Source organism: Denticeps clupeoides, unplaced genomic scaffold (genome assembly GCF_900700375.1).
Source record: "Denticeps clupeoides unplaced genomic scaffold, fDenClu1.1, whole genome shotgun sequence".
In the NCBI taxonomy this organism is placed as follows: domain Eukaryota; kingdom Metazoa; phylum Chordata; class Actinopteri; order Clupeiformes; family Denticipitidae; genus Denticeps; species Denticeps clupeoides.
This window is the reverse complement of record NW_021629767.1, coordinates 56,980-83,278: the sequence shown is the minus strand read 5'-3', so window position 1 is coordinate 83,278 and position 26,299 is coordinate 56,980. Positions and strand designations below refer to the sequence as shown.

Sequence of the window (26,299 nt, the reverse complement as noted above, 5' to 3'; positions counted from 1 at the left end):
GCTTCAGTAGAAAGCATGTGCGCCGCGGGCCGGACGAGACTGCGTTGGAAACAAAGAATTTCCGCCGTTTCCTGAGCGGCTTTCAAGGGCACAAGCCATTTGCTGAGAGTGTTTCTTTCAGTGAAGCGCACGGTCCACATCTGTGGTACCAGAGGGCGCCTGAAGCTGGGATTGCCCTGTGACAGACAAGTCTCCAAAAAGAGAAAAACTCTATCGATGCACCATAATTCGTTTTATTTCCAGAGAGTTGACGTTAGGTCTCCGTTAATTTATGGCCATGGTCAACATTAAGCAAGCGCAAGTGGTAAAATGTAAAATCTTCGTTGTTCCCAGGTGACAAAAAGCCACCAAGGCCCCAGTAATTAGTGGTGGTTATGAGAGCAAGAGGTAGAAAACGTGTACGTCCTGAAGGCCTGTCTGCCCCGCCCGCCCGTACCTGTTGCTCTGCAGCAGAGCCCGGTGGGAGTGTGGGGCAGCATTGCCGCGGTAACCGGAGCCAGTCCGCTCCTCCTCCTCCGACGCCGGCCCAACCCTCCTCACACCTCAGCACTTTCCTGCGCGTGGGCGTGCCGGTGTGTGAGGGCGCAGGCCCTGCCAGGAAGCTCCCAAACGTGCGTGCGCGTGCACGGCCTGAATTATTGATGAGGATGGCGCGAGCGTTGGAATGTTCTGGCGGGGCGAGCGCGTGAGTGCGTGAGTCCGGCAGAGATGGGGGAGAGGAGTGCGGTGCGGCAGCAGCATCCTCCCTACGACGGGCTCTGCAACTACGCCCAGAAGATAACATCCTGCTTCGGCCTGGACGGTAAGGGGACAGGGGGCAGCGTTATTACATGGATTACATGGAAATGACTGAGTCTGTGTGTGTGTGTGTGTGTGTGTGTGTGTGTGTGTAATTTCCCTGCCTGTGTTCGGGTCTTTTTTTGTCGCGGTGGTGTGTGATGCTGTATAGCGCACAGTGCAGGCTACACGCCGAGAGTCGAGTCAGGATGAGGAGAGGCAAGAAAATGGGTCACATGTGCAAAGTCATGCTGTGCTGCTGCTGCTGTATGCGTTCAATGCATTGAAAAGGTCGTGCGGTGCATGGACTGGCATTCTGAGTCCGGTTCAAAGTGCTGTTCTAAGGACATTAGGACGAAAAAATAAGCCACACCTATAGAGCTCCATATTTTCCAAGGCACGGAAAGGCACAGCGGCATTGCATATACGTTCTATTTAAACCGACTGATTCAACTTCTCTCGACCCCATTTTCACGGGGCATCAAAGAACCAACCAAAAATGGCGGGTGGCCCTTACAAAGCAGAGTGCTTTATCATGGCGACCTGAAAAGTGCGCTCTATAATTCATAAGTTGGCCCACTACTCAGAGGCTGATGAAAGTCAGAGGAACATCGGTCATCCGCCCCTCTGTCCAAGCCGACCCCAACCCCACCCCCTCAGCAGGCAAGAACATGTGATTGCGTTTTTTTTAAAGAGAGAGAAATAAGAACGATTTAAGATTTACCCACGCAAATCTGCACAGCGCGTACCATCATAATCCAAGCAACTGGAGACTAGAGTTGTTTCTGGCAGCCTGTCTTAATTTTAGTTTTAGTCTAGTCTCTCGTCAAGCTGTCATTTTTTGTTTTTATTAGTCTTAGTCTAATTAGTCATTTTAGTCTAGTCACGTTTCAGATGACTAAAAGTCTGAGCATTTTAGTCTTATTGAAGCCACAATTATCCACGAATATTTGAGTCAAATTTTAATCAACAAAAAATTATGAAAACTAAACTAAAAAAATTGTTTTAATCAATGAAAATTATATTTTAGTTTCTATTTTTAGTAAAATTAATTCTATTTAACCCATTCAATATTGTACAAGTACTTAGTAGAAGAGACAGAAACATAAATTTATTTTATTCAAACACATTTCACATTTAAAACAAGGTTATCTCATTATTATATTGTTTCTACCTTATAGACTCAAAAATACATAGACTCTACATCCGTCCAGTGGCCACATTTCTCCCCATGTTTTTTGACCACACATTCTGTTTTCTTTTCCACTTCGTTGTAAAGAAAGTGTGTCCAAAGTTGGCTTTGTCTTTTTCTCCCAGCCATCTGCAAACCCACCACAAGCATTCTGAAATCGAATTAGTGTAATTTCATAACTCCACATATGCTCATTCATAGTTTTGGTGCCTTCACTGAGAATCTACCAACGTAAATGGTCATGAAAATAAAGAAAACACATTGAATGAAAAGGTGTGTCCAAACTTTTGGCCTGTACTGTATATTTCTTTATAGCTATTGTCACAAGAACAGCATTTAAGTCTCGTCTTATTTTTGCCATGTCATAAAAGTATTTTGTCAAAAAAATTTAGTTGACCAAAACAACACTACTGGAGAGACCTCAAAAAACAATTTTCTTTACAGGGGAAAGGGGCATTAATACTGAAGACAGCCTACCTTCACATAAAACCTCATGTTTATTAGTAATAACTACATAATTAACTGAATCATGAAATATCAATCACTAATTTTAAAGTCCATGTAATGCACCCAGCCAAATACAGTTGTGCTATCAGCAAAAAATAGCACAAGGAATATTACCAAATAGTTTTATTTGTCTGAGAAATTCAGTGCCACTAATGATAATATGCATCATGCATTCAGAATTGCAAAACCAAACATCATATTTTTGCAGGTGCTTGTAAGTTTGAAAGATGATGACTTTGAGATGAGACACCTGAACCCACCCTCCTCTGTAGATAATTGAGGCGACTCCACGTCAACAGTAATCTTCTTATGTCAAGGCAAGGATCCTCCTAAGCGGAGTTACATGTTGTGAGCTGCTTCTTGCCGCGTCGCTGTCTGTCATCAGAGCCTGTAGGGCAGCACTGTGAGGGTCTGTCCATGTTCTGGTCTTCTCTGAAGCCATCGTTTGCTTGGAGTACCCGCCACTTTTATTTATTTTTTCTTTTTTGCGGGGGTTTCCACCGCTTGATGTGAGACTTTGAACAGGACAAGGCAGAAGCAGCCATGCCCTCTCTGCCCACCCTCAACAGCCTGGGAAAGCTTTGTGGTTCGAGCCGCAGCCAGAACGTGAGGCATTGCCATGTCAGACGCCGCAACTCAGTCAAACGCATGTCTATCATCGAGGATGGCCATTTGGCAGAAGTGCTCTACCTCATTCCCAAGCAGGCAATGATGGAGCAGCTGCCTTTCCTAAACCCACGTGACTACTACCTGAGTGACAGGTTGAATGACATTATGCCAGGTAGGACATTTGGGGCATGATGAATACAAAAGTAATTTTCTTCATCAGCAATAAATTATATGACTTAAAAATGAATATTACTATATGTTCAATTAAATTATAGTGCATTCCAGGTGGCACCTGCACATCGGTTGTTGATAAAATATCAAATAATGTAATGTAAAAATCAACACTAAACATAATCTTAACAGTTCATTAACAGTTCATACTATTTATGAAAATGGAATGGAATTATAGTAAGTAAGCTCTTATTTCCATCACTTGCTATAATTAGTTTCACATTTATTTTGACCACAGACACCTTTTAAGTTAAAATTATTTAATGCTTTTCTAGGGGGCTTTAAGGCTAGTACCAAAATGCATATTTTGTGGCATAAAAAGCATCAGCATCAGGCTACTAAAATGTGGGTACAACAGTTTTATAGATGAGCAAGGGGATAAGTCTTGTCTCTTTTCCATGAGGATTATCTATGTTAAAAAGTAAGATTCTAATCTGCAAATATAGTGTTATGTTAAACATCAAATTTTATATATATATTCTGATCTGATCACACTGTATTATGCTTATTTCCAAATATTCTGTCTGCAAAATCTGGGATTAGTGTTGTCGCTTGATAGTTTGGAATCTACATCAAATTAATTATTACAAGTAGTGCTGAATGGAGGCCCATTTGGACATTACAATATGCATTTACACTAAAAATGTACAGTAATTTTTTTTAAATATACAGAAATATTTAAGTAAACGTTTTCATCATTTATGATGTAGTCGTGTGTCCCACCCCTCTGAAAATGATAAAAATAGGTTGGCTGGACTATTTTGGGATTTGAAAAGGGCTGCATTTAAATGAATTAGCTACTTAGGTAGTGAACCATGGGTTATGTAAGTGTAGGTAACATTACACCATCACCCTGCTAAAGCTTGTCCTCGACTGTTCTGTCTACATTATCGTCAGTATGTATTTTTTCCACATTAAAAGACATCGACGTGCAGGATTGCAGGTCTAACATCAATATTATAGTTCATAAAGCATGTGGTGAGCACTGAAAATCTCTTAAGTGCCATTCAAGGTCTCCTCCTGTGCCTCCTGTATTATTCATGACGGCATAGCATGAATTTCATTGAAGGTTGTACTATGGAAGCCATGAATCTCTATTAGAACTAAAGTGCATCCTGTGGAACTTGAAGATTGTCAAGGTGCCTTGTTTCACGGGATGGTTTTGACTGTCAGAAGAGGTTTTAAGAAGATTTGTTGAGCGCATATCTGACAGTGGTTATTATTGGCCGGGCTTTAAAGGCAGTCGTTCATGTTGTCCTGTGCTCTGCAGGATCTGATTATAGAGCTATGGAGAAGGTCCGTGGTACCAGACATCATCAGGCCAGCTTTCCTGCTGCTAAATCCTCTGCTAAGTTGCCTGAAGTCGCCAGAGTCACTATTGTACTCCGGTTTGTTTCGTTTGCTCCTGAAGGACAATATATATAGAAAGGATTAAAAACGAGGCAGTGGTTACCCCAGACGATCCCAGTGTGCAGTGAATAAATAACAGAGCTCATTAATAGTCTTATGGAGAGAGCGTTAATGGCCGGTTAGGATGGCCGGAGTGGTTAGACGCTTTCAATTATGTAACAAAAAAAAAAAGAAAACATTCCTGCTACTGTTCAGCCCAACACGGCTGCATTAGAGCCTTGAGAGTAATTATGGCCATCCTCACCACGAAAGGGAAGAAGGTTCCTTCTGCCCCGTAATGTACAGTGAGTGTGTGTGCATCAGAGCGAGAGAGAGAGAGAGAGAGGCTTGATGAATCTGCATTTATCACATGGCTGCAGCAGCGAGCAGGATACCGCAGTGGAGGGATGGGTGAGACCGCGACAGGGTGAGACGGAGCAGGCGAGGGGGAGGGGAGCCAGAAGGAGGGACAACGGAGGAGCCCAGAGGCAGACCACCACCTCGCCGCTTTTCCTCTTTTTTTGTTGCTTCGGTCACTCTGCTGCTCCCAGTCTCCCTGTGTCAATGCACTCTGCTGCCTTTGGGTCCCTGGGGTGATTTTTTCCCCTTTTACTGCACACCAAAGGACTAATGGTCATGGTCAAGGAAAAAGGTAACGTGGGTCAGAATTGTCTATTTAAAAAAAGTACATCCTTCATGATGTCCGTGTGTGTGTGTGTGTGTGTGTGTGTGCGTGTGTGTTATGTGTAAGTGAGAGTTTGTTCCACTGATGCAGCTCATCTGGGGTGTGAACATGTGCTCTGTGTTTAGGACTGACACGTGCAGATGCTCTGTACAGTGCTGTTACCGTGGGAGCCTCTCCCTGAGTTCTAATGCCGTTTTCGGTGGAGTTCGGTGGGTTGCAGGTCAATGTCTGGGTGATTTAGCTCTTTTGAAGCTTCTGTACAGATGCCTTGTGAAACAGGTTTGATGTTATATAAGATGCTGGTGTGCATCCTCATACCGACCTCTGCAAAAAATATTCCCCTTCTCGTAAATAAGTGTATTAAAAAAAGCTCTTTGTGGAGCTTATACATTAAAAAGTGATTCTGATGCTAGTGGTTAAAATAGGCAGATGAGCAGAGAACAACTGTGGACATGCACTTAAAGCACTGCAGCTGTTGCTATGGCAACAAGCTAAAAGGTACACCCCATTGTTGCCGACTCTGGTTTCATTCACTTATCACCATCTCATAAAGTAACTTCTCCACCTTTATAAAATCAGGCACACACCCAGGAAACAAGTGTATGGACAATATGTATATGTATATGTAAGTTAAAGCTTGTTGTTTTTTCTACATAAGATGAACTTTCTGTTTCATTTCACCATAAACATATGGATTTAGCCAAAGCTTTTATTTACATTTACATTTAAGGCATTTGGTTGACGCCCTTATCCAGAGCAACTTACAACGTGCTTTCAAGTTACCATCAATGAAGAGATCAATTCCGGTTCACTAGGACCCCCAACTATGAATACAATCTTTTTATTCACTCTGCTGTAGATTCTGTACACAAGTTCGACAATAAGAAGGTTACAAGTTCATCTAAATATTCTCTAAAGAGGAAGGTCTTGAGCTGTCATTTGAAAATACTCAGTGACTGAGCTGTTCTGACCTCGAGGGGAAGATCATTCCACCACCGAGGGGCCAAGACGGAGAAGAGTCTAGATGAGCGTCTTCCTTTTCCTTCAGAGATGGAGGGACCAGGCGAGCAGTACTGGAGGCTCGGAGTATACGAGGTGCAGTGCGAGGTGTAATAAGGGCTGTGAGGTAGGATGGTGCTGCTCCATGTTTGGCTTTGTAGGCCAGCATCAGTATTTTGAACCTGATGAGTGCAGCTACTGGGAGCCAGTGGAGGGAACGTAGCAGAAGGGTGGTGGGGAGAAGTTGGGAAGGTTGAAGATCAGTCGTGCTGCTGCATTTTGTATGAGTTGTAGATGCACTCCAAAGCTCACTACAATTCTACCAAGTAATTATTTCAGAATCTGTTGTCACCAGCTAGTTTACTAAAGCCCAAATGACAGGAGTTGGTGAGCTGAGGTCTATGTCTATTCCATAATTTTTCCTGCACATGTCATAACTTGGTAAACTTATACACATTTTCCCTATTAAGCTATTAAGCAGCAGGCCTTTCTTTCCCTGCGGTTTACGCAGGACCGGGTTGGATAAATCCTGTTCACGGTTATTACATTCTGTGCTAGAGCTGAGCCTGATTATAGGACCCACCTGGGTTCCATGTAAAACTACAGCCACTAGGAGCCACAGACCTTGACTGGATGACCACAGACATTCTTGGTCTATAAATACATGGAGACAGAAGCCGTGCGGGGGGAGATGATACGGCTGTGTCTCTGCCTCATTCTGTTTTCTGCAGGTTTATTGTTCTATTAACACTTGGTTATGAGCTTCAGTGCATCTGTTTCTTGCCTGGAGCATCATGCCTGGAACAAATCGTGTGGATCATTGGAATACACTGTAGCCTGCTAGTGCACAGTACTGCCTTGCTTTTATAATCAGTAAATGGGTCAACGCGCAACTCAGTGCTTGAACTTTTAAAATAGCATTTATTAACTGGTTGTCTGAGAGGATGCTAGAGTATTCCTGTGCACACTCTCGCTAATACTACAGAAGATCTAGATCATCGGCAATTTCCTGATTTGTGTCATGATTTGACTTCTGTATGCAACTTTTCCTTTACATTTTCCTTTCATTTACACCATTTATCAGACGCCCTTATCCAGAGTGACTTACAACCAGTAGTTACAGGGACAGTCCCCCCCCTGGAGCAATTTAGGGTTAAGTGTCTTGCTCAGGGACACAATGGTAGTAAGCGGGGTTTGAACCTGGGTCTTCTGGTTCATAGGTTACCCACACTAAACCCTACCACACTAAATTTTAATTTGACTAATTGTCACAGTGCACACAATGAAATGTGTCCTCTGCATTTAACCCATCACCCTTAGTGAGTAGTGGGCAGCCATGACAGATGGAGCAGTGTGTGGGGACGGTGCTTTGATCGGGATTCGAACCAGCAACCTTCTGATTAGTGGGTCACTAGTGGGTAACGCGCTTGCCAGTGTTGTTCAGTTACAGAATACGGTTGTACGTTCTTCTGAATTATCACACAGGCTGTCATGCTGGTTATATTATACAGCAGGACAGATGATAAGGTGATATAAGGAATGGGTTTCACTTGGGCCAGGTCAATAATGAGTGACCTTTCTTTTGATCACATTTTTAGACCAGTCTGCTCATGATGTGGACTCTGAAGTTTCTCCTGCCAGAAACATGTGCTGGGAAAATGGCATATTGTTAGGTGGAGTTGCACAATTTACCCCTCAGGTCCAGACAAAGTGTACGACTGACAGAGTGAGAGGTCTAAGGCCCAGCCGTGCCATGTTCTGAGGGCTTTGTTTAGCGTGGGGTGGTGCAGGGGGTGGGGTAAGCGTGCATGAAAAGACTCATGCATATTTATAAGCAAAAGGATTTAGGGGTGAGCTGATGAATTGTATCTTGCAGTGAGATGCGCAGGCAGGCGTACATTCACAGATGCAGACGTGGCTCCTCCTGTATCTTTATTTTGTGCCTGGATGAGGGTGGATTAGGAGTGTTTGATATGCACCACTCCAGGACTCCTCATCCCCCTTGTGGATTAGGCCTGGACAGAGACACGTGTCTCTAGGGCAATGTGGCCGACATGGTTAAACATGCAGTTTCATATGCTTTTGCGGGGCAAGCGGCAGCGCCAGACTTAAACAACACATAAAGAGCGCCCATAAGGTCATGGAGAAGCATTTTCGTTTTCCACTGTTTAGGAAAACTCAGATCCATCCATTTTTTTTCTGTTTACCAGCATAAGAGACGACTATTAACAATTTGCCATTCCTGCTTTTCTATAATAGCTGTACCATCAATGCCACGATCTTCTGTCTCTTTCACATGTCAAAGGGAAATCTGTCCCAAGAGGGATTAGCGACGCCTCTTCTCAGCCCCCTTACGCATAATCAGCATGCCCCATTGAAGTGGAGGTTGCTTTTTGGGACAAATAACGTTAATTAGGCAGCCATTCCTCTAGCAAAGCAACCATTGCAGCAATGTCCAGGCAACTGGCTTTGATTTTATGAAAAATATCTATTATTTATATGCATGAATTTGCAGTGTGGTCTGAAAGTAGAAATAGTGCATTCACGTGTGCATGCCTTTCATTTTCTTCACAGTATCTCATGCCCAGGACAGTCACCACCCGTCAGAGAAGCCCCTGATACACTGCTCCAAATGCGGGGAACCATGCAAAGGAGAGGTTCTGCGGGTGCAGTCCAAGCACTTTCACATCAAGTGCTTCACATGCAAAGGTACATGTTGCTATTTTCAAGGGTCTATAAGACCAGTGTGGCCTGCAAATGGACATCATGCATTGTTGAGTCATTAAGAACTCACTCAGTTACAGAACCTCATCTAACAAAGACGGTCATTAAATAACACACATGTTGCACTCTTCAGCTACTCTTTTAATGTCTGGTAGGACATCCCACAGAGCAGAGTAACTTTTACATTTTGCAACCAAACTGCTTCCCCTTAGCGAAAGCATCTGATTATTTTAAAAACTCTGTAGGACCAAAAGTTGTAGCTTAAGAATGAACAGCACAAGAGATTTAGAGGGTTTTATCTGACCATCTGCTGCATGAACATGTTACTCAGATGGGTAAAGATTGTCAGCAAATCTTTTTAGCATGTCGTGTTTTCCTTTTTTTTGCTCACCTAACCGTGACTCTGTGACAGTGAATCTTTTGAATTTTACGCTTGTGACATATGACGTATGTGACATGATTAAAAATCCACATCTGGAGTGCAGTATTTTAATGTGACTTTTCTATGTTGAAATGTAAAAGGGCTAAGAATCTGATACATTATGGTCATAACATGTCAGAAGATGCAGCTCTATGGAGTAGCCATTGGTCTAATTGTTCGAGTTTGATCGAGATATAGTGAAAATGTAAACTGCATTAGGAACTTTAAAACATTCCATTGCCAGATCATGACTGATTAGTATATACATTTAAACTGTTTTATGTTTGCCGCAGTGCGGATCCATTTAAGCCTTATTCCCATCCCAACCCAAACTCTTGTGAACTGAACGTGTTGTACCCGTTGCATAACCCTCCGTGTCATCAGTGAAATGTACAGATTGCTTCAGTCGACTGTTCTGAATGGAACACGGTCGGTCATTTTGCTTACTGGTCCTGTGCATGTATTTAGAAAAATGAAAAACAGAATGTTCTGGAATGCTTTGTTTGTCATCCACTTGGGGACACACCCCTTTATACTCCAGCTGACTGGCCTCTGCCATCCCTAGGCTCTGAGAGTCTCACACTGAGCCCTCAGATTCCCTTTATTTGCAATACTGTGGTCTGTAGTAGTCGCAAAAAGCATTTCACTGCATATCATACCATGTATGACTATGTATGTGACAAATAAAATTTGAATTTGAATTTGAATTTAATGTCTTCATTCAACAAAGTGCCACATTCATTAGTCTGAGATATGGCTGTTACAGTACAGGTATGATAAACACAATGAGCCGTGTTCCACATTTAACAGTGAAATCAGTGCCATTACATACATTTTGTGGTGGATTCTGCTTACGAGAGTGGCCACGTGAGCGGGTCTGCTTCAAAAGCACATTTACTGACACTGGATCAGCAATGTCTGCATTCTGTAGCACACAGGAATGGAATTAGATTAGAAAAGGTATTAAACGGCGTCCTGGACTCTGTACCTGTGCAGTGTGCGGCTGCGACCTGGCCCAGGGCGGCTTCTTTGTGAAGAACGGCGACTACCTGTGCACTCTGGACTACCAGCGCATCCACGGCACCCGCTGCAATGCCTGTGGGGACTTTGTGGAGGGGGAGGTGGTGACTGCACTGGGCAAAACCTACCATCCTAACTGCTTCGTCTGCACCATTTGCAAGTGAGACGGACTGAATGTACCTTCATAAATATACACTCAGACACACACACACACACACACAGTGGGTGCATTTGTAGGCAGATAATCAATAATCAATAAAGACCAGAACTTTACTGGAATATTTAATGGAGAGAGAGAGAGCTAGCTTGGCAGTAATTGACTTAGAAAGTGACGCAGAGAACTGTGGGGGAAAAATGGCTGTAAAACATCTCATACATTTAAGGTGGGCATTTGGGGATAATTCTTTGTATGGCATGTCAAGGCAAAAAGGTCAGTCACACAGGGACACGTTGCTTAGCTTAACAACAAAACTTGGACTTAAGAACCGCTTCAACCGCATTGTTTAAGTAAAATTGTACTTAAACAATGTGAGGCAGGTATCGTGTGGTAGTGGGTGTTTTTTTTCACAGCCCTTTGAAAACATTTCTGCTGAATGCATGTTTAAAAGAGGTCCATAGGTCCACACAGTGGCACCGTGGTCAGTGACGTGGCCTCACACTTCCAAGCTTGTGAGTTTATATGCTCGGCCCAAGTTGGCGCAGGTCTCCACTGGGGTCTCCAGGTTCCTCCCACCGTCCAAACACTAGCTGGATTTGCGACTCTATATTGACCCTAGGTGTTAGTGTGTGAGCGAACTGTGTGTGTGTGTGTGTGTGTGTATATGCCCTGTGGTGGGCTGGGCTGGGCTGGTCGATTCCCGCTGGCAGGCGGAGCCTGCGTGCCAGAACTTAGTGAATGAATTCTGTCTCCTGCTCTTTAACAGACGGCCATTTCCTGCTGGGGATCGAGTCACGTTTAATGGTAAAGACTGCCTGTGCCAGTACTGCATACAGCCAATGTCTCCTGGACCCAAAGATTTCATGGGACCAAGCAGTAAGTTTCTATTGCACATTACGTAGAGGGAAACTGAAAGCTTTGTGCCTTTATTATACTTTTTGTGCATTTTACTGGTAAATCATCAATACATCCTCTGCAGCCATTGGTCAGTAACCCATCAGTGCACCTTTACAGACTGCATGCGACATTGCAGAAGTGCCCGTACCTTAATTATTACACTGCACATTATTAAATACTTTCTGTCCATAACCCGCCAGTAAACCAACTGTGACTGCAGCCGAACCAGAGGAGGGCTTCCATGAAGCAGTTGTGAGTCTGTAAATCTACGGGCTGCAAATGTTTTAGTGGATGAAGAAAAACAAAGCAAAATGTCACATTTAAAATGGTGCTGAAGCTACCGCAGACAAACAGAATGGCATTTTCATGGAATTCTGATGTTATGATGAATTATGACTATGATGTGCACTCTCCAGGACATACGGCTGTAAATTATTCATCTGTTTGGATCTTCTAGAGTGCCTTTCTACTGCCGCCATTAACTGATCATATTATATGAACAAGTTCCCGCTATGAAAATAAGGTCTTAAAAATCATTGAAATGATAAATGATAAATGTACTTGCTATGGCTCGTATTAAATGTTCGCCACAGCTGTGCATGCACTGTGTGTTGTGTGTGTGTTGCAGGCTGTGCCGGCTGCAGCAGGGATATTAAGAATGGACAGGCTCTCCTGGCCCTCGACAGCCAGTGGCACCTGGGCTGCTTCAAGTGCAAAGCCTGCGGCAAAGTTCTCACTGGGGAGTACATAAGCAAGTGAGCGCCGCAGGTCTCACAGACACCAACACATTTGTTCACATTTGGCAATTATTGGATCATTAAAGGAATGATATTATATTTACAGAATTTATCGCTTATACAGAGTGATTTACAACCAGTAGTGACAGGGACAGTCCCCCTGGAGACACTCAGTGTTAAGTGTCTTGCTCAGGGACACAATGGTAGCAAGTGGGGTTTGAACCTGGGACTTTGTTGTTGTCTGGGTCGTAGGTAGGTATGTTTCTCACTAGGCTACTTCCATCCTATTTCTGGGATATAATTGACCTCATGTTTCTTATACTGAACATCTTGATGCGCTTATGTTTCATCAACAGAGAAACGATGCAACCCTGATGCAACCCTGCCTCACCGACACCAAAATAAAAAGAGCTTATTGGCAAATTGTTTTTATCTCCCCCTTATGGTCTCCAACAGACATTATAAATACATAGAAAATAAATAGAAAAATTCTCTTATGCTCTTCATTTAGTCTTATTTTACATTTTACATTACATTTACAGCATTTATCAGACGCCCTTATCCAGAGCGACTTACAATCAGTAGTTACAGGGACAGTCCCCCACTGGAGCAACTTAGGGTTAAGTGTCTTGCTCAGGGGCACAATGGTAGTAAGTGGGATTTGAACCTGGGTCTTCTGGTTCACAGGCGAGTGTGTTACCCACTAGGCTACCCACTAGGCTACTACCACCCCGTATCAGTTTTGTAAACCTCATTGACTCTCTTGTGGGATGTCAGGTCCAATGTTTTCTGTATCTCTCTGTTTTTATCCTCCCATCTGTGTCCCTCCCTGTTCAGAGATGGAGCACCTTACTGTGAGAAAGATTACCAGATCCATTTTGGAGTCCAGTGTGAAGTGTGTCAGCAGTTCATCACAGGAAAAGTGCTGGAGGTGAGCAGAAAAACAGACAAATCCTCTTGTAACATAACATAGGTTGTTTTACAGTTAAGCAACCAGAGATGTACACAGACACACACTCACACACACACACATGCAGGCCTGGCCCCCAGGCATGATTTTAGGTGGCCTCATGGTAAATTTCAGTATAATAATATCATTATTATTATTACTACTTAATGAGTTTTGCTAAGCAGGTAAATTCATGTGGGCTAGTTCTTTTGACATTAAGAAACATTAATAGCATCTAGTTTTAAAGATAGTGGAAAGTTACACAGGGCCAGAGTCTGGTCAGACATATATGAGGGAACAGACAGAAATTTGAAGGGGGCATATATTGGCAAGGGAGGTGGGGTGGGGTGCTCTGGAGACCTCTACCCAAAGACATGTCCAACTTGGTTGCCCAACCTGAAGGCTGAGCTTACGGTCACTGAGGCACACCACCCCCTGACCATGACAAAGTGGCAATTCCTCATGGGGAAACAAAATATTCCTTATCAGATTATAACTAAAAACAAAACATTTACCTTTATCGAATATATTCAAAACCGACAGAAACACTTCTCACTATTGCCAATATTAACAAAAGTAAAAAAGGGCTGGCATAGTTGAAAATAGCATTCATCTAACAGCAGTAACGTTCTCTTTGTGAAAAATATAAATATAAAATATAAATATAAAAAAAATAATACATCACACAGTGTCTGCCGAGAAAAGCTCTGGGCCTTGGAGAAATGTGGTTGATGACCCCAATGAAAATGGCCTTAAAAATGTCTTTAAAAGTCTTAAATTTGTCTCCCTTAATCCTGCAGAAACACTGCATATACACACACACACACATACTTAGATACACAGACATAGAAGATTCAATAGGCCTACGTAAAGTTCCTCCTTTTAAAGATTAGGATTGGCTAAGGTGTTGCAGTTGAGTTTATCTTGCAATGGTCACACACTTTCCTCACAAACCACACACACACACACTCATATACTACTGCATGCATGGTAAGTGTTATAGTTTACTAAGTATTTCATAGTAATCTTTCATACTTAGCAAATTATTATTCCCTTCAGGAAAGTATTCATCTGCAATCACAACACTTAACATCTATGTAACATAGTTATGTTATCTTATTTAGAATATCTTATATAAGATCTTATTTGTGATCTTTTCACTTGGTCTACTAAGTAAAGTGTGTTGATGAACTTTGACTTTATACATCCAATTTCAATTTGGTGTCCAGTCTTCTTATTTGTGCAATGTACATAGTATGACTTTGTCCAACATGTTCATGTGATGTGACATCTTCACATTTGTCCTTTATCTAGTCAAATGTTTTTGACTCAGATCCATAATTGGATGTCAGTTATGCTTTTGCAGGTCACACACACACACACACACACAAACACACATACACACACACACTCAAAAGCTGTTCTGACAAACGGAAATTTTTAGTTATCATTTGTTCCCCTTTCTCAGTCTTTTTATACACTTTGCACACAAAGTGTTTATTGGTGAAGGGTTTGTTTCGTCTGCTGAATTAATTTCAATATCATGCATTTAAGTATTCAGGATTTTAAAAAGAAATAGAGTGCAAAGATCATTACCATGTTCATGGCATAGACTGCCTCTCTTATGAAATATTGCAACATTTTCCTGCTTCTTAAGACCGATCGTGAACAAGAAAGCAAGACTGAGACGGTAGCTAGGGTTTTTTCTGCTTATATAATGTTGAACAAATACCATATGTATGTTAACAAAGGCACTTAAAACTATTTACCGTGGTCCAGTGTGTCAAACTGCTTGGAGGATTGTTCATTTTTATTCAGACTGGCATCAGTGATCCATATGACAGATTACACCTAGTTTTTCCTGGCAGTCCTTGTGTTCTGTCCTCCAGAATATTGTTCTTAACGTCGAATGTCCTCTGTCTCCACCGAACTGTGTTCCTGTGGCCTCAGGCTTACAGACACTGAAGATGTCCTCTGAGCCACTTTGGATACAGCCTTGGGCATGGGCAGTAGTCTATAACCTCAAAATATGTTATATGATTAGTCAATTGTAGTACATTACTGCTCCAAGTATACAGTTATTATTACTTAGAAATCAAGTTATAATGTACATTGTAATTTAGTTGTAACATAAATGTAATGTTGTAATGCACAATTTACATTAGATAACTGCTTAGACTGAGAATCTGGTCCCAGGCTCTTTTGTTTCCTTTTCACACCGACTATTTGACTCTCTGCCCAATGAAGTTCTATTTCATGCAAAGCATATTTTCTTGACCTCGCTGTAATTTACAAAAGTGGACTGCAAATCGACTCCTCTGTTTTTATAATTGCTTTTCAATCTTTGCTTTGGGTCTGTGGTCAGGCTGGGGACAAGCACTACCATCCCAACTGCGCTCGATGCAGCAGATGCAACCAGATGTTCACAGAGGGGGAGGAAATGTATCTGCAAGGTACCACAGCACATGCTGAAATTAGATTTATCTTTATTAAACAATAAAATTAGATTTACCACTGCATACTCCTCACTGGGTTTAGCCTGATGTGTGCATTTTTATTCTTTTCTTTTGAATCGGTCAATTGTGTGACGTAGTGTTCTTTGTGGTTTTGAAGGATCAACAGTGTGGCATCCTGGCTGCAAGAACACGACCAGAACAGAAGACAGACAGAGGGTAAGGGATCAAGTTTTGGTCAAGACATTAAAGGATTGCTTTGTCTTAGGAAAACTGGTTACTTATTCTTCTATGCATGATATGATCTGGCATCCACACTAACAGAAACTGTAAACTATGAAATTTCACTGTAAGATTGAAAGCAATTCATATTTCTTTATGCCAAACTTTTGTGTCTTTGTCCTGCCAAACACAGGATTGGGTAGTTAATCAGGATTGCTGAATGTGAAAAAGATCTGTCCTCCAGTAGAAGTGGTTTCTGTAGTTTACACTAATGCATGTTTTACAACAGAAAGAGTGCTGTGCACAGCAGACTAATGTCCTCATTTGCCATTTTCCCTCCCAAGAGCTCAGCCTTGTTCATCAAAGCAGCCGAATTATAGACTAGCTGGCAATATCTGTTAAGTGCTTTCCTTGGTCGGGTCATCCAGCTAGGGCCATGGTTTTAGATCCAGCAAATGCAATCAACGCTCAGAAACTTGCGGTGTTTCCGTTGGTGACACCAGCTCAGCCTCGATTAGCAAACTGGATCTGAGTCGTGTCGGAGATCCACTTTGTGAATCCCCCTCTTCCTTCCTCCACAGCTTTTGCTACCATCCCTAACCCTTCTTCACAAAACGCAAAGGCAGGTACTGTATTTGCTATTAGTTGTGCAAAGGCATCACCTGACCATGTGCTGCCCCCTGGGGGAACTGGCCTGCAGCGCTGCTCTCTGTCGCCCCTAGTTACGCTGAGGAACTAAAATCCATGTTAGTGCCTGTGCTCTCCTGCTGCTGACAGCCATTAATGACTGTTTCATTCCGAACAGGGTTGATAAGACATTCTGCTGACATTGCCGAACGAATGAGAGCTGTGTGCATATGCTGTTTGTGTGCGGGAGGGTGTACTTTGTCACCAGGACCATGTGGACATGTGTGATTGTCATGCTGTTGGCTTGTGCATATGTTTGTTGTCTCAATACCTCCAGTTTGATTGATTGGGTGTGTCCTTTATTTCCGATTCCATAATTTCATGTTTCATTAAATCAGGAGTTGGCAACCTTTAACACCCAAAAAGTCATTTGGACCCAGTCATTTGGACCGGGTGCCACAAATTCTTTTTGACATGAAAAATGAAGATAACACTGCATATGTTATTTTTATTTTTATGCTATGTAAAAAGAAATACGCTTGTATGTGTGTTACTTGTAAAAAAAATAAATAAATATGCAAAGGAAATACTGTAGGGGGGTGTTAGCAAAAATTGCACACAATTTTTACGGCTTAGTATCACTAGCACAAATATGCATGTAGAAGCCAATGATGTGACAAATATTCAATCACCGTGACAAGCCTAAAAACCCAGCAGGACACGTTCGTGAAAAAGAGGATATGGCATTTGTGAGGCATATTTTGAGTGAATTATTATTTATTATTTATTATAAGCTGTGGTGGAGCTGCATGGTGAGGATGAAGAGCCAGAGCCGTGGGCTGCCGACCCCTGATCTAGATAGACACAGTAAAGTTTTTTAACTGTTTTTTTTTTTTTTTTTTTTTTTTTAGCGAGACCCTTGCTAAGCCAATTAGCGGTGACAACACATGTCACTTCATGCAAACTGCTATTGTCATACATACATACATGCAGCAGGTTTTTAATCCCACCACATATTCTCTGCAACTCTCTGCTCACGTGAAAGGCCTCATTCATTCTGCATGCTGGCAAATGAATGACAGCATCATTCTGTAAATTTAAGGAAGTTATATGATTGTTGCAGTGTGCCCTGTCTGGGATAACTCATGAAAAGTTATTTTTCATGCACTAAAATGCAGGTGGGGGATTTGTTCCCAACAGCAAAAAGAATGCTGTGTTCATAGGAGTCGATTAATTCTGGTTCATAATGCATTTCATGTATATTTCAGTATAAGTGTTGTGCCTTTATCAGAGTAGGCATTTTCAAAGTTTATAAGCATATATAAACCTTTAGTAATGACGCACATCTGAATTAGGAAGACAGGTATGTCTGTATAGCTGTAGAAATGAAAAAGAAATCCTCTAATTTCGTTCATGTTCCACAGCCGACATGTTCATCATCCGAAAGTATTTGTTCCAGACCTGGTTCAAGCATACCGGGCTCACCGGGTCATACGATCTATGTGAGTGCATACCCATATACAATACATATATTTTCCTGCTTATTTACCTATTATTGTTCTATGCATCAAATTTAACCAATATGTTAATCAATACCCATCCACTTAGAGCAAAATAATCAATTTAACAATATAAAAACATCTGGTAAAAACCCTGTTTGAACTGAATGTTATAAATGGCTGTAGTCGGTAGAAGAATATCTCTTCATCTTAGATAGATGGATAAATAGATAGATATATCAGTCCTGCAACCCTTTTTGTAACCCTTCGTATGTGTGTCCTCTTGTGTTGTGTGTCCAGGCAAAAGTAGACAATGAGATCCTTGATTACAGAGACCTAGCAGCCATCCCTAAAGTCAAAGCCATTTATGACATTGAGCGTCCAGATCTGATAACCTATGAGCCCCTTTATACCACGTCACTCGATGAGATTCAGGAGAGAAATGAGAGTTTGGGAGAGGTAAAGCGGATTTTCACTGTATGTGTGCATCTGAATTTGACGGAATAAATGAACAATACGTCAGGAGGCCTTATGCAGCCTATAACAACCTGAACACTTTTGTCGACTGTGTGTTAACAGTTACACACCTTGAGGCGGGAGCGTTCCCCCATGCCTGATGACCGCGTAAGTCACAGAAGCTTTTCTACAACTGCTCACGTGTTCATTTAAAGAGGCAAAGCAATTATTTTTTTATTCTGTTCCATCCATCAGTCTTCCAGAACCATGTCACCGACACCCTGTGCTGAGGTTAGTGAAGTACAAAGGCTGCTGGTGTCTGGAAACAAATGAAAATGTGCCTGATGGCAACCCCCACTGGAGTAAGTAAGCATGTATTTTATACTTTTTTTTTTTTACTTCTTGCCTCAGGGCTGTCATGACATGAGGGAACGCATCCTCCAGAGATCCACAAGCCAAGGCTCCATTGGCTCTCCTGTCTACAGTCGTCAAAGTTACACTCCAACGATGTCACGGTCGCCACAGCATTTTCACCGACCAGGTAGGTTTCTAACGAAAGCAGCATGCATCCACGTTGCAGCAGAACTTTACTGTCTTTATTTCCATAATGTGGAGTATTAAATTATCAAATTATCAGACTGTTGGTGTGTATTGTACACTCCCAACACAAGCTGAGATCCGAAACACACACACATCATAAAACAAACGACGGTGGTAATAAATGGCAATGGAGGAAATATATCTGTATTTTTTAACACTGGGGGTTAGGCTACAGCTTCTTTCTTAATTTTCTTAAATAGTTTTTTTGCCTGAAGCTGAGGCAAACTTGCACACTTCCAGTAGTCATCTGGTTCAGGTCAGGGCCCCCACAAATGAAGGAATAGAGAGAGCAATGACACAGAGAGCAACATTACCTGCATTACCATAATGCTTGTTTAAGCGCTCGACTATTTTGTTCTGGAAACAGAAGCATTTCTTTTCTAATTATATGGCACGAATATACCACAAATCACTAACAAATCATTGCTTTTTTTTTTTTCTCTAATTTTCTTTTTAAACTTTCAATCTTTTCCTTAGAGTTTTATGCTGTAGTATTTCCCCTACAATCTTCTGCAATATTTTCCACTGATTGCCCATAACCACATGGCTCAGCTTTATTCTTACAAGACATTTAGAGCCAGATATTCATGACGCTGCAAAAGACGGGCGCTGCCGGAGCCTGCTAATGTAACATCATGTCTTCAGAACAGATACCAGAAAGAAAGGGCTGCTTTGTACTTTAATACTTTTATAAGTTGCATCCCATCAATCCCACCAAAGTGAAGCTCCCATCTCCTTGCTTTCTCGTATAGCCATGCTGGGAGTCAGTCAGGGTTTCCCTCAGTCTGTTGCCTCAGTGTCTGTCTTTCTCTTATCTCCATTGTTCTCGTTGGAGGCACTGAGCCATCCAGTGGCAGAAGCTCCCCCCTCTCCTCCCATTGGCCAGACAGTCGGCCGGTTACACCGCCTCTCTCTATGACCCCTAAACACTTTCACCTCCCAGGTAGGAGACAGGAAGCTCAGGAGGAGCCATGTGTGCATCATTCCATTTCTCACCTTCCTCCTCTTGCTGCCCAATCCGCTGCGATTTCTTCACTCCTTTGCCCCTCAGATCGCTTACTCCTTTCTTCTCCCACCATTCACTGCCCACAAATCTTTTCAAAGACCTCTCTGTTACACTGAAAGTGCAGTTAAACGATGCTTCTTGGTGGCTGGTCTTAGCAGGAGACATCGGCAGCTGTTATTGTACGCTCCTGGGCTGCCAGCAATTCGCATCTCTTTGCTAAATATAATGCGATGCATGCAGAATGTGATGCTCTCTCCTCTCCAGCTTCCCAGCATGACCCTCTCCAGTCGTGCTCAGTTCCTGCGATTCAGTTTCAGCCAGAACCTGTATACTCACATGCAGTGTTTTGCACGTACCGTGAAGGAGGTCTCTGTGTTCGATGCAAATCAAGTTGAGTTTTCGTATCCGATTGCTCCCTTTTAGATCAGGGCGCAAACATCTACAGGAAGCCGCCCATCTACAAACAGCACGGTGAGTCCATTTACGCAATGTTTCCACCAAGCATCGTGTCTGAATACTTGATGATGCCAAGCGGAGCAGAAGATGTCATCTCTACATTTCTAAATCAACATTATAATGATGAAATATCTGCCACATGCTTTGGTTAAAATGCTGCAATTCGGCACTGATCAAAATAGCCAGTTTCAGTCGCTGGAGGTCATGACATCAAGAGACACCCACATTCATACTTGAACACATCGGGAGATGCAGTTGAATACAGTTGAATAAAAGGTTGTGAATAAAAGGTTGATTTGCAAATAGCAAAAATGTGCACATTAACCATTAACCTATGTTTTTTTGTGTTTTAAACATTTTCTCTTTTTTTCCTTTTTATGAACCGTTCTGTTCATTTACATCTGTTTGCTTTCCATTTAAACACCACCAATGTCATCATGAATGTAAGTTTGAAGTCCTTCTCTACATCAAAATGATCATTACAGTTTAATGTAACTAAAAATAAGTTCAACTTTACAATCAGATGCATTCTATAAAGAGAGCTGTATTATAATGTTAAGCACATCTGATATTATTATACAGCTGGTCAGATAAGCAGTAGACTTTAGACCTGCTGTAACAGTTAAAAAGTTATTTACCATCAGCCCTTAACACCATCCAAATACACAATGGTAGATTTTCTACTCATGTCATGCCTTAGTTGTTAAAAATAGTGCATAAAATGGAGTGCATAAAATATATTTTCTTTAGTACAATACTCATTTGCTTTGCTTATAACAGAAACGTGAGGCATTGTGTGTATTCTGAATTCTTAAAATGCCACAATGTGAATTTCTAGTATGTGAATATAGTATGAATTCTGAAGTCTCTCGTTTGCACCACTAGCAGAATGAACTGCGGTATTATTTGTAATATACACTGTTTATCTGGTGCAGTTCGCATTTGATAAAATATAGAATATAATATGCAATATAGTACTCCTACAAGACCATAGAGTTAGGTGTTAGGTGGCAGCAGCATCATTAGACTGAGACTGGACCATGCGTGATTCACGTGATTTACTGACCTAGATTCAGCTGTCTTTGCAACCCAAAGCAAGTCTGCTGATGACATCATCAAGTCGTCCAAGTTCCCCTCTGCCTTCGCTCCCAGTCTGGACGAAAGTGACTTCTGGCCCTGCCCGCCTTCCCAGGCCTTCCTAGGTAGGCCACCCGCTGGGCTGCTGAAGCGCTGCTTACCCTAGGGGCATGATGGCGGCACCTTCCCCCTACAGTTTCATATCCAGGATCTCCCCTCTTGTCACGAAATATGTCAGAGGCGCAGGGCTGAGACCGACTTCAAACACAATCTGTTTGTCTGTGATGTCTCATATTAGGGATATGTGCTTGTGGACATCTATCATGCTGCTGCTCGTCTTCTGTTTGCTCCTTCAGCATGCATGTTGAGATAGTATTTTTTTTAATGGCGGCAACCCACGTAAATGTCTGTAACATGTCACCTTTTTAATTTTTATTGCACGTTTTCATATTCATTCTTTTGTTTACTGTTCTGTCGCTTTCTACTGCACCGTCATGAGAATGTAGACTTGAGACTGAAGTGTTATCTTGAGGAGCAGCACCTACGTTCCGAGGTTCTGTAGGTCCACTAGGAATTGGTTATTTTGATGGGTGTCTGTCCCAGGATCAGAAGGGAGGCGAAGGTCGAGAGAGGAAGAGGAGGAGGACTTTCAGAAGCGCAGACAGCTTCAGGAGGAGCACCTCAGCAAGGTGAGCATGCCAAAGGACTTCCAATGATCAGAAGCAACCAGTGAAACTGAAATACGTTTAGATTTTACATTACATGCATTTTATGGCATTTATCAGACGCCCTTATCCCGAGCGACTTACAATCAGTAGTGACAGGGACATTCCCCCCCTGGAGACACTCAGGGTTAAGTGTCTTGCTCAGGGACACGATGGTAGCAAGTGGGATTTGAACCTGGGTCTTCTGGTTCATAGGCGAGTGTGTTACCCACTAGGCTACTACCACCCTGGTAGTAAACAATATTAAATTTTTCACCAGTTAACAGGATGTTTTGCCCACAGATCCAGTCTGGTCTGGGGAAGCTGATCCTGAAGGAGGAAATGGAGAAAGAGATGAGTCGTGAACTCCACGGTCGAAGTGTCTCGGCTCAGCGCTACGATCCGCAGCAGAACTGCAGAGCAGGTACGGTGCGCTTAATCAATCAATTCATTCACGATAAAAATGGACCTATTGAGTATGTAAAATACAGTTTTTGCTTGTGCTGTTGTTGATGCAGATCCAGCGTCAAAAACTTCCTCACTGCCAGGATATGGCAAGAATGGGCTGCATCGTGTAAGCTGCCTTTGTCATTTGTTTAGCGGATGGACCTACGTGGTGCTTGATGTGTGTTTCACGCTACATCGCTGTGTTTTTTAACTGTCTCCACCGCAGCCTCAGTCCACAGATTTCATGCAGTACAACAGCTTTGGGGACGTATGTGGTGGCGCTAGAGGTCAGTGGAATCTGAAATTGTTAACAACGTGAAAGATGTAACATTAGAATATGGGGCAGTTCTTCAGTTAAGACGTCCCTAAGACTACTTTATGAAAAGATGTATTGTGGCACTCGGCACAGCACTAAATTAAACGGACTGGTAGAAGTGGATTGGACACTCGCCTATGAACCCCACTTTGTGTCCATTGTGTCCCTGAGCAAGACACTTAACTGACACATATCTATCTATCTATCTATCTATCTATCTATCTATCTATCTATCTATCTATCTATCTATCTATCTATCTATCTATCTATCTATCTATCTATCTATCTATCTATCTATCTATCTATCTATATGCTGTAATGCACCCTCAGGATTATATAAATAACATTTACATTTATGCAACTTTACCTTTCATTTACACCATTTATCAGACACCCTTATCCAGAGTGACTAACAATCAGTAGTTACAGGGACAGTCCCCCCCTGGAGACACTCAGGGTTAAGTGTCTTGCTCAATGGCAGTAAGTGGGATTTGAAGCTGGTAAAAAAACAAATACTGAAAGGTTCTTGAAAGATGCCTTTGACCTTTCACTATTGCACAAGCCCCACTCGTAGCACCACGCCCATTACTGCCTGTTAGGGTTTTTTTAGCTGATGGCCACAGAGTTTAATGTTGTATGTTTATGTTCTTCCCTCAGAATTTCAGGTACGTCTGGGATCATCTCAACCAGGTGCCACCCGTTGTCCTTTAAGCACAGATCCCACTGCACATGTCACATGTTAATGAAATGAAAATCCACACACACGTAGAACACCCTCATTTTGCCTATGGTATGGTTTTGTAGAATGATACCCCTGCATGCTTTTTAGAGGTATTTTCACAGCGTAACAAATTAAAGAACGTCTTAAGTAGCAGCATGTTTCTCGCCATCTCTTCATGAAATTCCGAGGTCGGTGTGCAGCGTTTCTGTCACTGCTGTATCTCTTTCTTCTCTTCTGCAGCACATGCAGGACAGTCACGTGCCACTAGCAAGAATGGACAGGGGTGTGTCTATGCCGAATATGTTGGAACCAAAAGCAAGTATCTTATCATTTGACCAATTCAGTTTTGTTACCAGTTGCTGTAAAGCTACATATAATCGTGGATGCAATCATCCTATATTCTACTGCATACTATGGAAGTAGAATTTACTGCCACTTTTTAATATAAATGATTGGTTTTACATCATAATATGACTGCGTAGAATATGACCAAAAACATGATGTTTGTTTCCATTAAATGAAAGTGTTTTGCCATGGAGCTCTTGTAAATTCATAATAAGGATGTTCCTCAGTTTCTCCCATAAGACTGTGTGGATCAGTCGGGAATCGGATGATGTCATGTTTTCACCTGGGCGCTCCCAGTGCTAGTCTCTCTCTCGAGAAACTGCCTTATTATGGGCAGTTTATTGCACAAATCCCCATTATAAAAGGGATTTATGCATTTTCTGACACTCCCTTCACAGATTAGAGAACGCACCTGTCTGCACCTGCCTACACACCTTCATCCTACACTGCTGTTCACCACAGTCATAATCAATTGCAGTTATGATGAATAATCAAGACCATAAATTATCTAACAGCATCACTCACTCACTCACTTTCCAGCGGTGGCTGCCGGAGGCCATCCTGGGACACTGGACACATGCACACTCAATTTGGACACAGTCAATTTTAACAATTTTCAGTCAGTCATTGTGAAACCTCCAGCAACGCTTAGAGGTTAAAAAATCCTGTTTAGTGGACAGATCTCCCAGTAGAGAAATCTCTCAGCTCTCTGGTTCTCCTTAATGAAGGTGTATCCCTATGAGATGCTGATGATCACCAGTCGAGGGCGCTCCAAACTGCCCAGAGACGTGGACAGAACCAGACTTGAGGTAGTTTTTTTTTTTGCAGCTTGCACGAATATTCTGGACATTCTACAGTCTCATCTCGCCTTGTTGACCCTCTCCTGTAGCGCCACTTGGCTCCGGACACATTCTTCGAAATCTTCGGGATGGAGATCCAGCAGTTTGATCGTTTGCCATTGTGGAAGCGCAACGACATGAAGAAGAGGGCCAAGCTCTTCTGACCATGCTCTGTAAAATAGTCCTGCTGTTCCTTTACCTGTCTTCCTCCTCCATTCACCAACTGTGAAAAAGTAGCTCAAGCGTCGGAACCTCGCAGCTTTCCGGACGTCAGACAAGAGGCAGAATCCATTCCAAACAGATGGAAAACTTCTAAAGAAGAATTGGTAGTGGTCAGTTTTTTTCCCCTCTACTCCATACCCATCTGGAACAAGCATATCTTCATCTGACGGATGACTTTGCGTTAAGTTTTGATACTGAGGCTGGTGAAAGTTTACACAGAGAGGCAAGTGGGGTCACCAGCAACTCCCCCTACCTTTGGGTTGTTACCTGGCTAGTAATATAAAATGCTTATTCCTGGATATCTAACCTAGTGACTCTGCCACTAATGACCAGGGTGTAACTCAATGCCTTACATGCTGTCAATAGGGGAAATAATCATCCTGTAACCGGAAAAGGGAATTTACCTGGCAGTCCTTGTTATTTAACTGTGAAAGATTCCTGTTCCTATAGTCCCTCATTTTGATAACCATAGAAATGCCTACCAAAAAAAAAAAAAAAGTATTGTATTATAACAAATTGCATATTTCCCTAAACCCACACTGCCATTTATTGCATTAATAACCAATGGAGACAGCAGTGCTTGAATCACTATGTGTGTAATATTGCTATGCCAAAAAGGCGGGACCCCACAATTCAGCCATCATTCATCAGATCAACACGATCCACTCTGTGATTCGGGTATAACTGTGGCGCCCCGAACGCAGGGATATTTCAGAGGACCAAACTGCAAACAAAAAGCCAAGATGTTGAAAATTTCTGTCGGGCCCTTTGTTGCAGCTTTTGCTGTGTGTATCTTGAAGAAGCAGGGAATTATTCTCTCTCTCAGTGTCTCTATCTCTTGCTGACTCCTAGAGTAGGACCTAGGTTCTAGCGAAACGGTTTTAAAAATCCCCTCTTAATAGGTCGACCAACGAGAAGAGGTTTTGATAAAGTTCCTGTACATGCAGCACCTTTTGAAGAACGATTTTTCTGATGTAAAAAAGCAGATGGAGAAATAAAATGCAGCAACCCATCA

At 42.3% G+C, this 26,299-nt stretch overlaps 1 protein-coding gene across 12 annotated transcripts; it reads left to right on the top strand.

The window, feature by feature from the left end:
• The first annotated feature begins 589 nt into the window (after window positions 1–589).
• On the top strand, window positions 590–26,299 carry LOC114773749 (actin-binding LIM protein 1-like). Of its 12 annotated transcripts, none has more exons than XM_028965913.1 (25): window positions 590–802; window positions 8,964–9,098; window positions 10,531–10,714; window positions 11,478–11,587; window positions 12,237–12,363; window positions 13,183–13,276; window positions 15,660–15,747; window positions 15,908–15,966; window positions 16,551–16,595; window positions 18,021–18,098; window positions 18,396–18,554; window positions 18,675–18,719; window positions 18,807–18,842; window positions 18,963–19,092; window positions 19,987–20,094; window positions 20,581–20,628; window positions 21,690–21,815; window positions 22,294–22,379; window positions 22,698–22,818; window positions 22,913–22,968; window positions 23,068–23,128; window positions 23,815–23,822; window positions 24,119–24,193; window positions 24,952–25,032; window positions 25,113–26,299. In XM_028965913.1, the coding sequence occupies exons 1-25, from the start codon at window positions 709–711 to the stop codon at window positions 25,224–25,226; spliced, it is 2,268 nt and encodes a 755-aa protein (XP_028821746.1). In that variant the 5' UTR covers window positions 590–708; the 3' UTR covers window positions 25,227–26,299. The 12 variants fall into 12 exon arrangements, with proteins under 12 accessions (XP_028821746.1, XP_028821747.1, XP_028821742.1 ...); XM_028965909.1 differs by lacking the exon at window positions 590–802 and adding an exon at window positions 2,888–3,257; XM_028965915.1 differs by lacking the exon at window positions 590–802 and adding an exon at window positions 4,978–5,357.

Coding starts and splice junctions, on each gene's coding strand:
- LOC114773749 (XM_028965909.1), top strand. CDS start 3,020: ATGCCCTCTCTGCCCACCCTCAACAGCCTGGGAAAGCTTTGTGGTTCG. Junction 10,715..11,477: donor TTCGTCTGCACCATTTGCAA/GTGAGACGGACT, acceptor GCTCTTTAACAG/ACGGCCATTTCCTGCTGGGG. Junction 22,969..23,067: donor GCAAGAATGGGCTGCATCGT/GTAAGCTGCCTT, acceptor TCTCCACCGCAG/CCTCAGTCCACAGATTTCAT.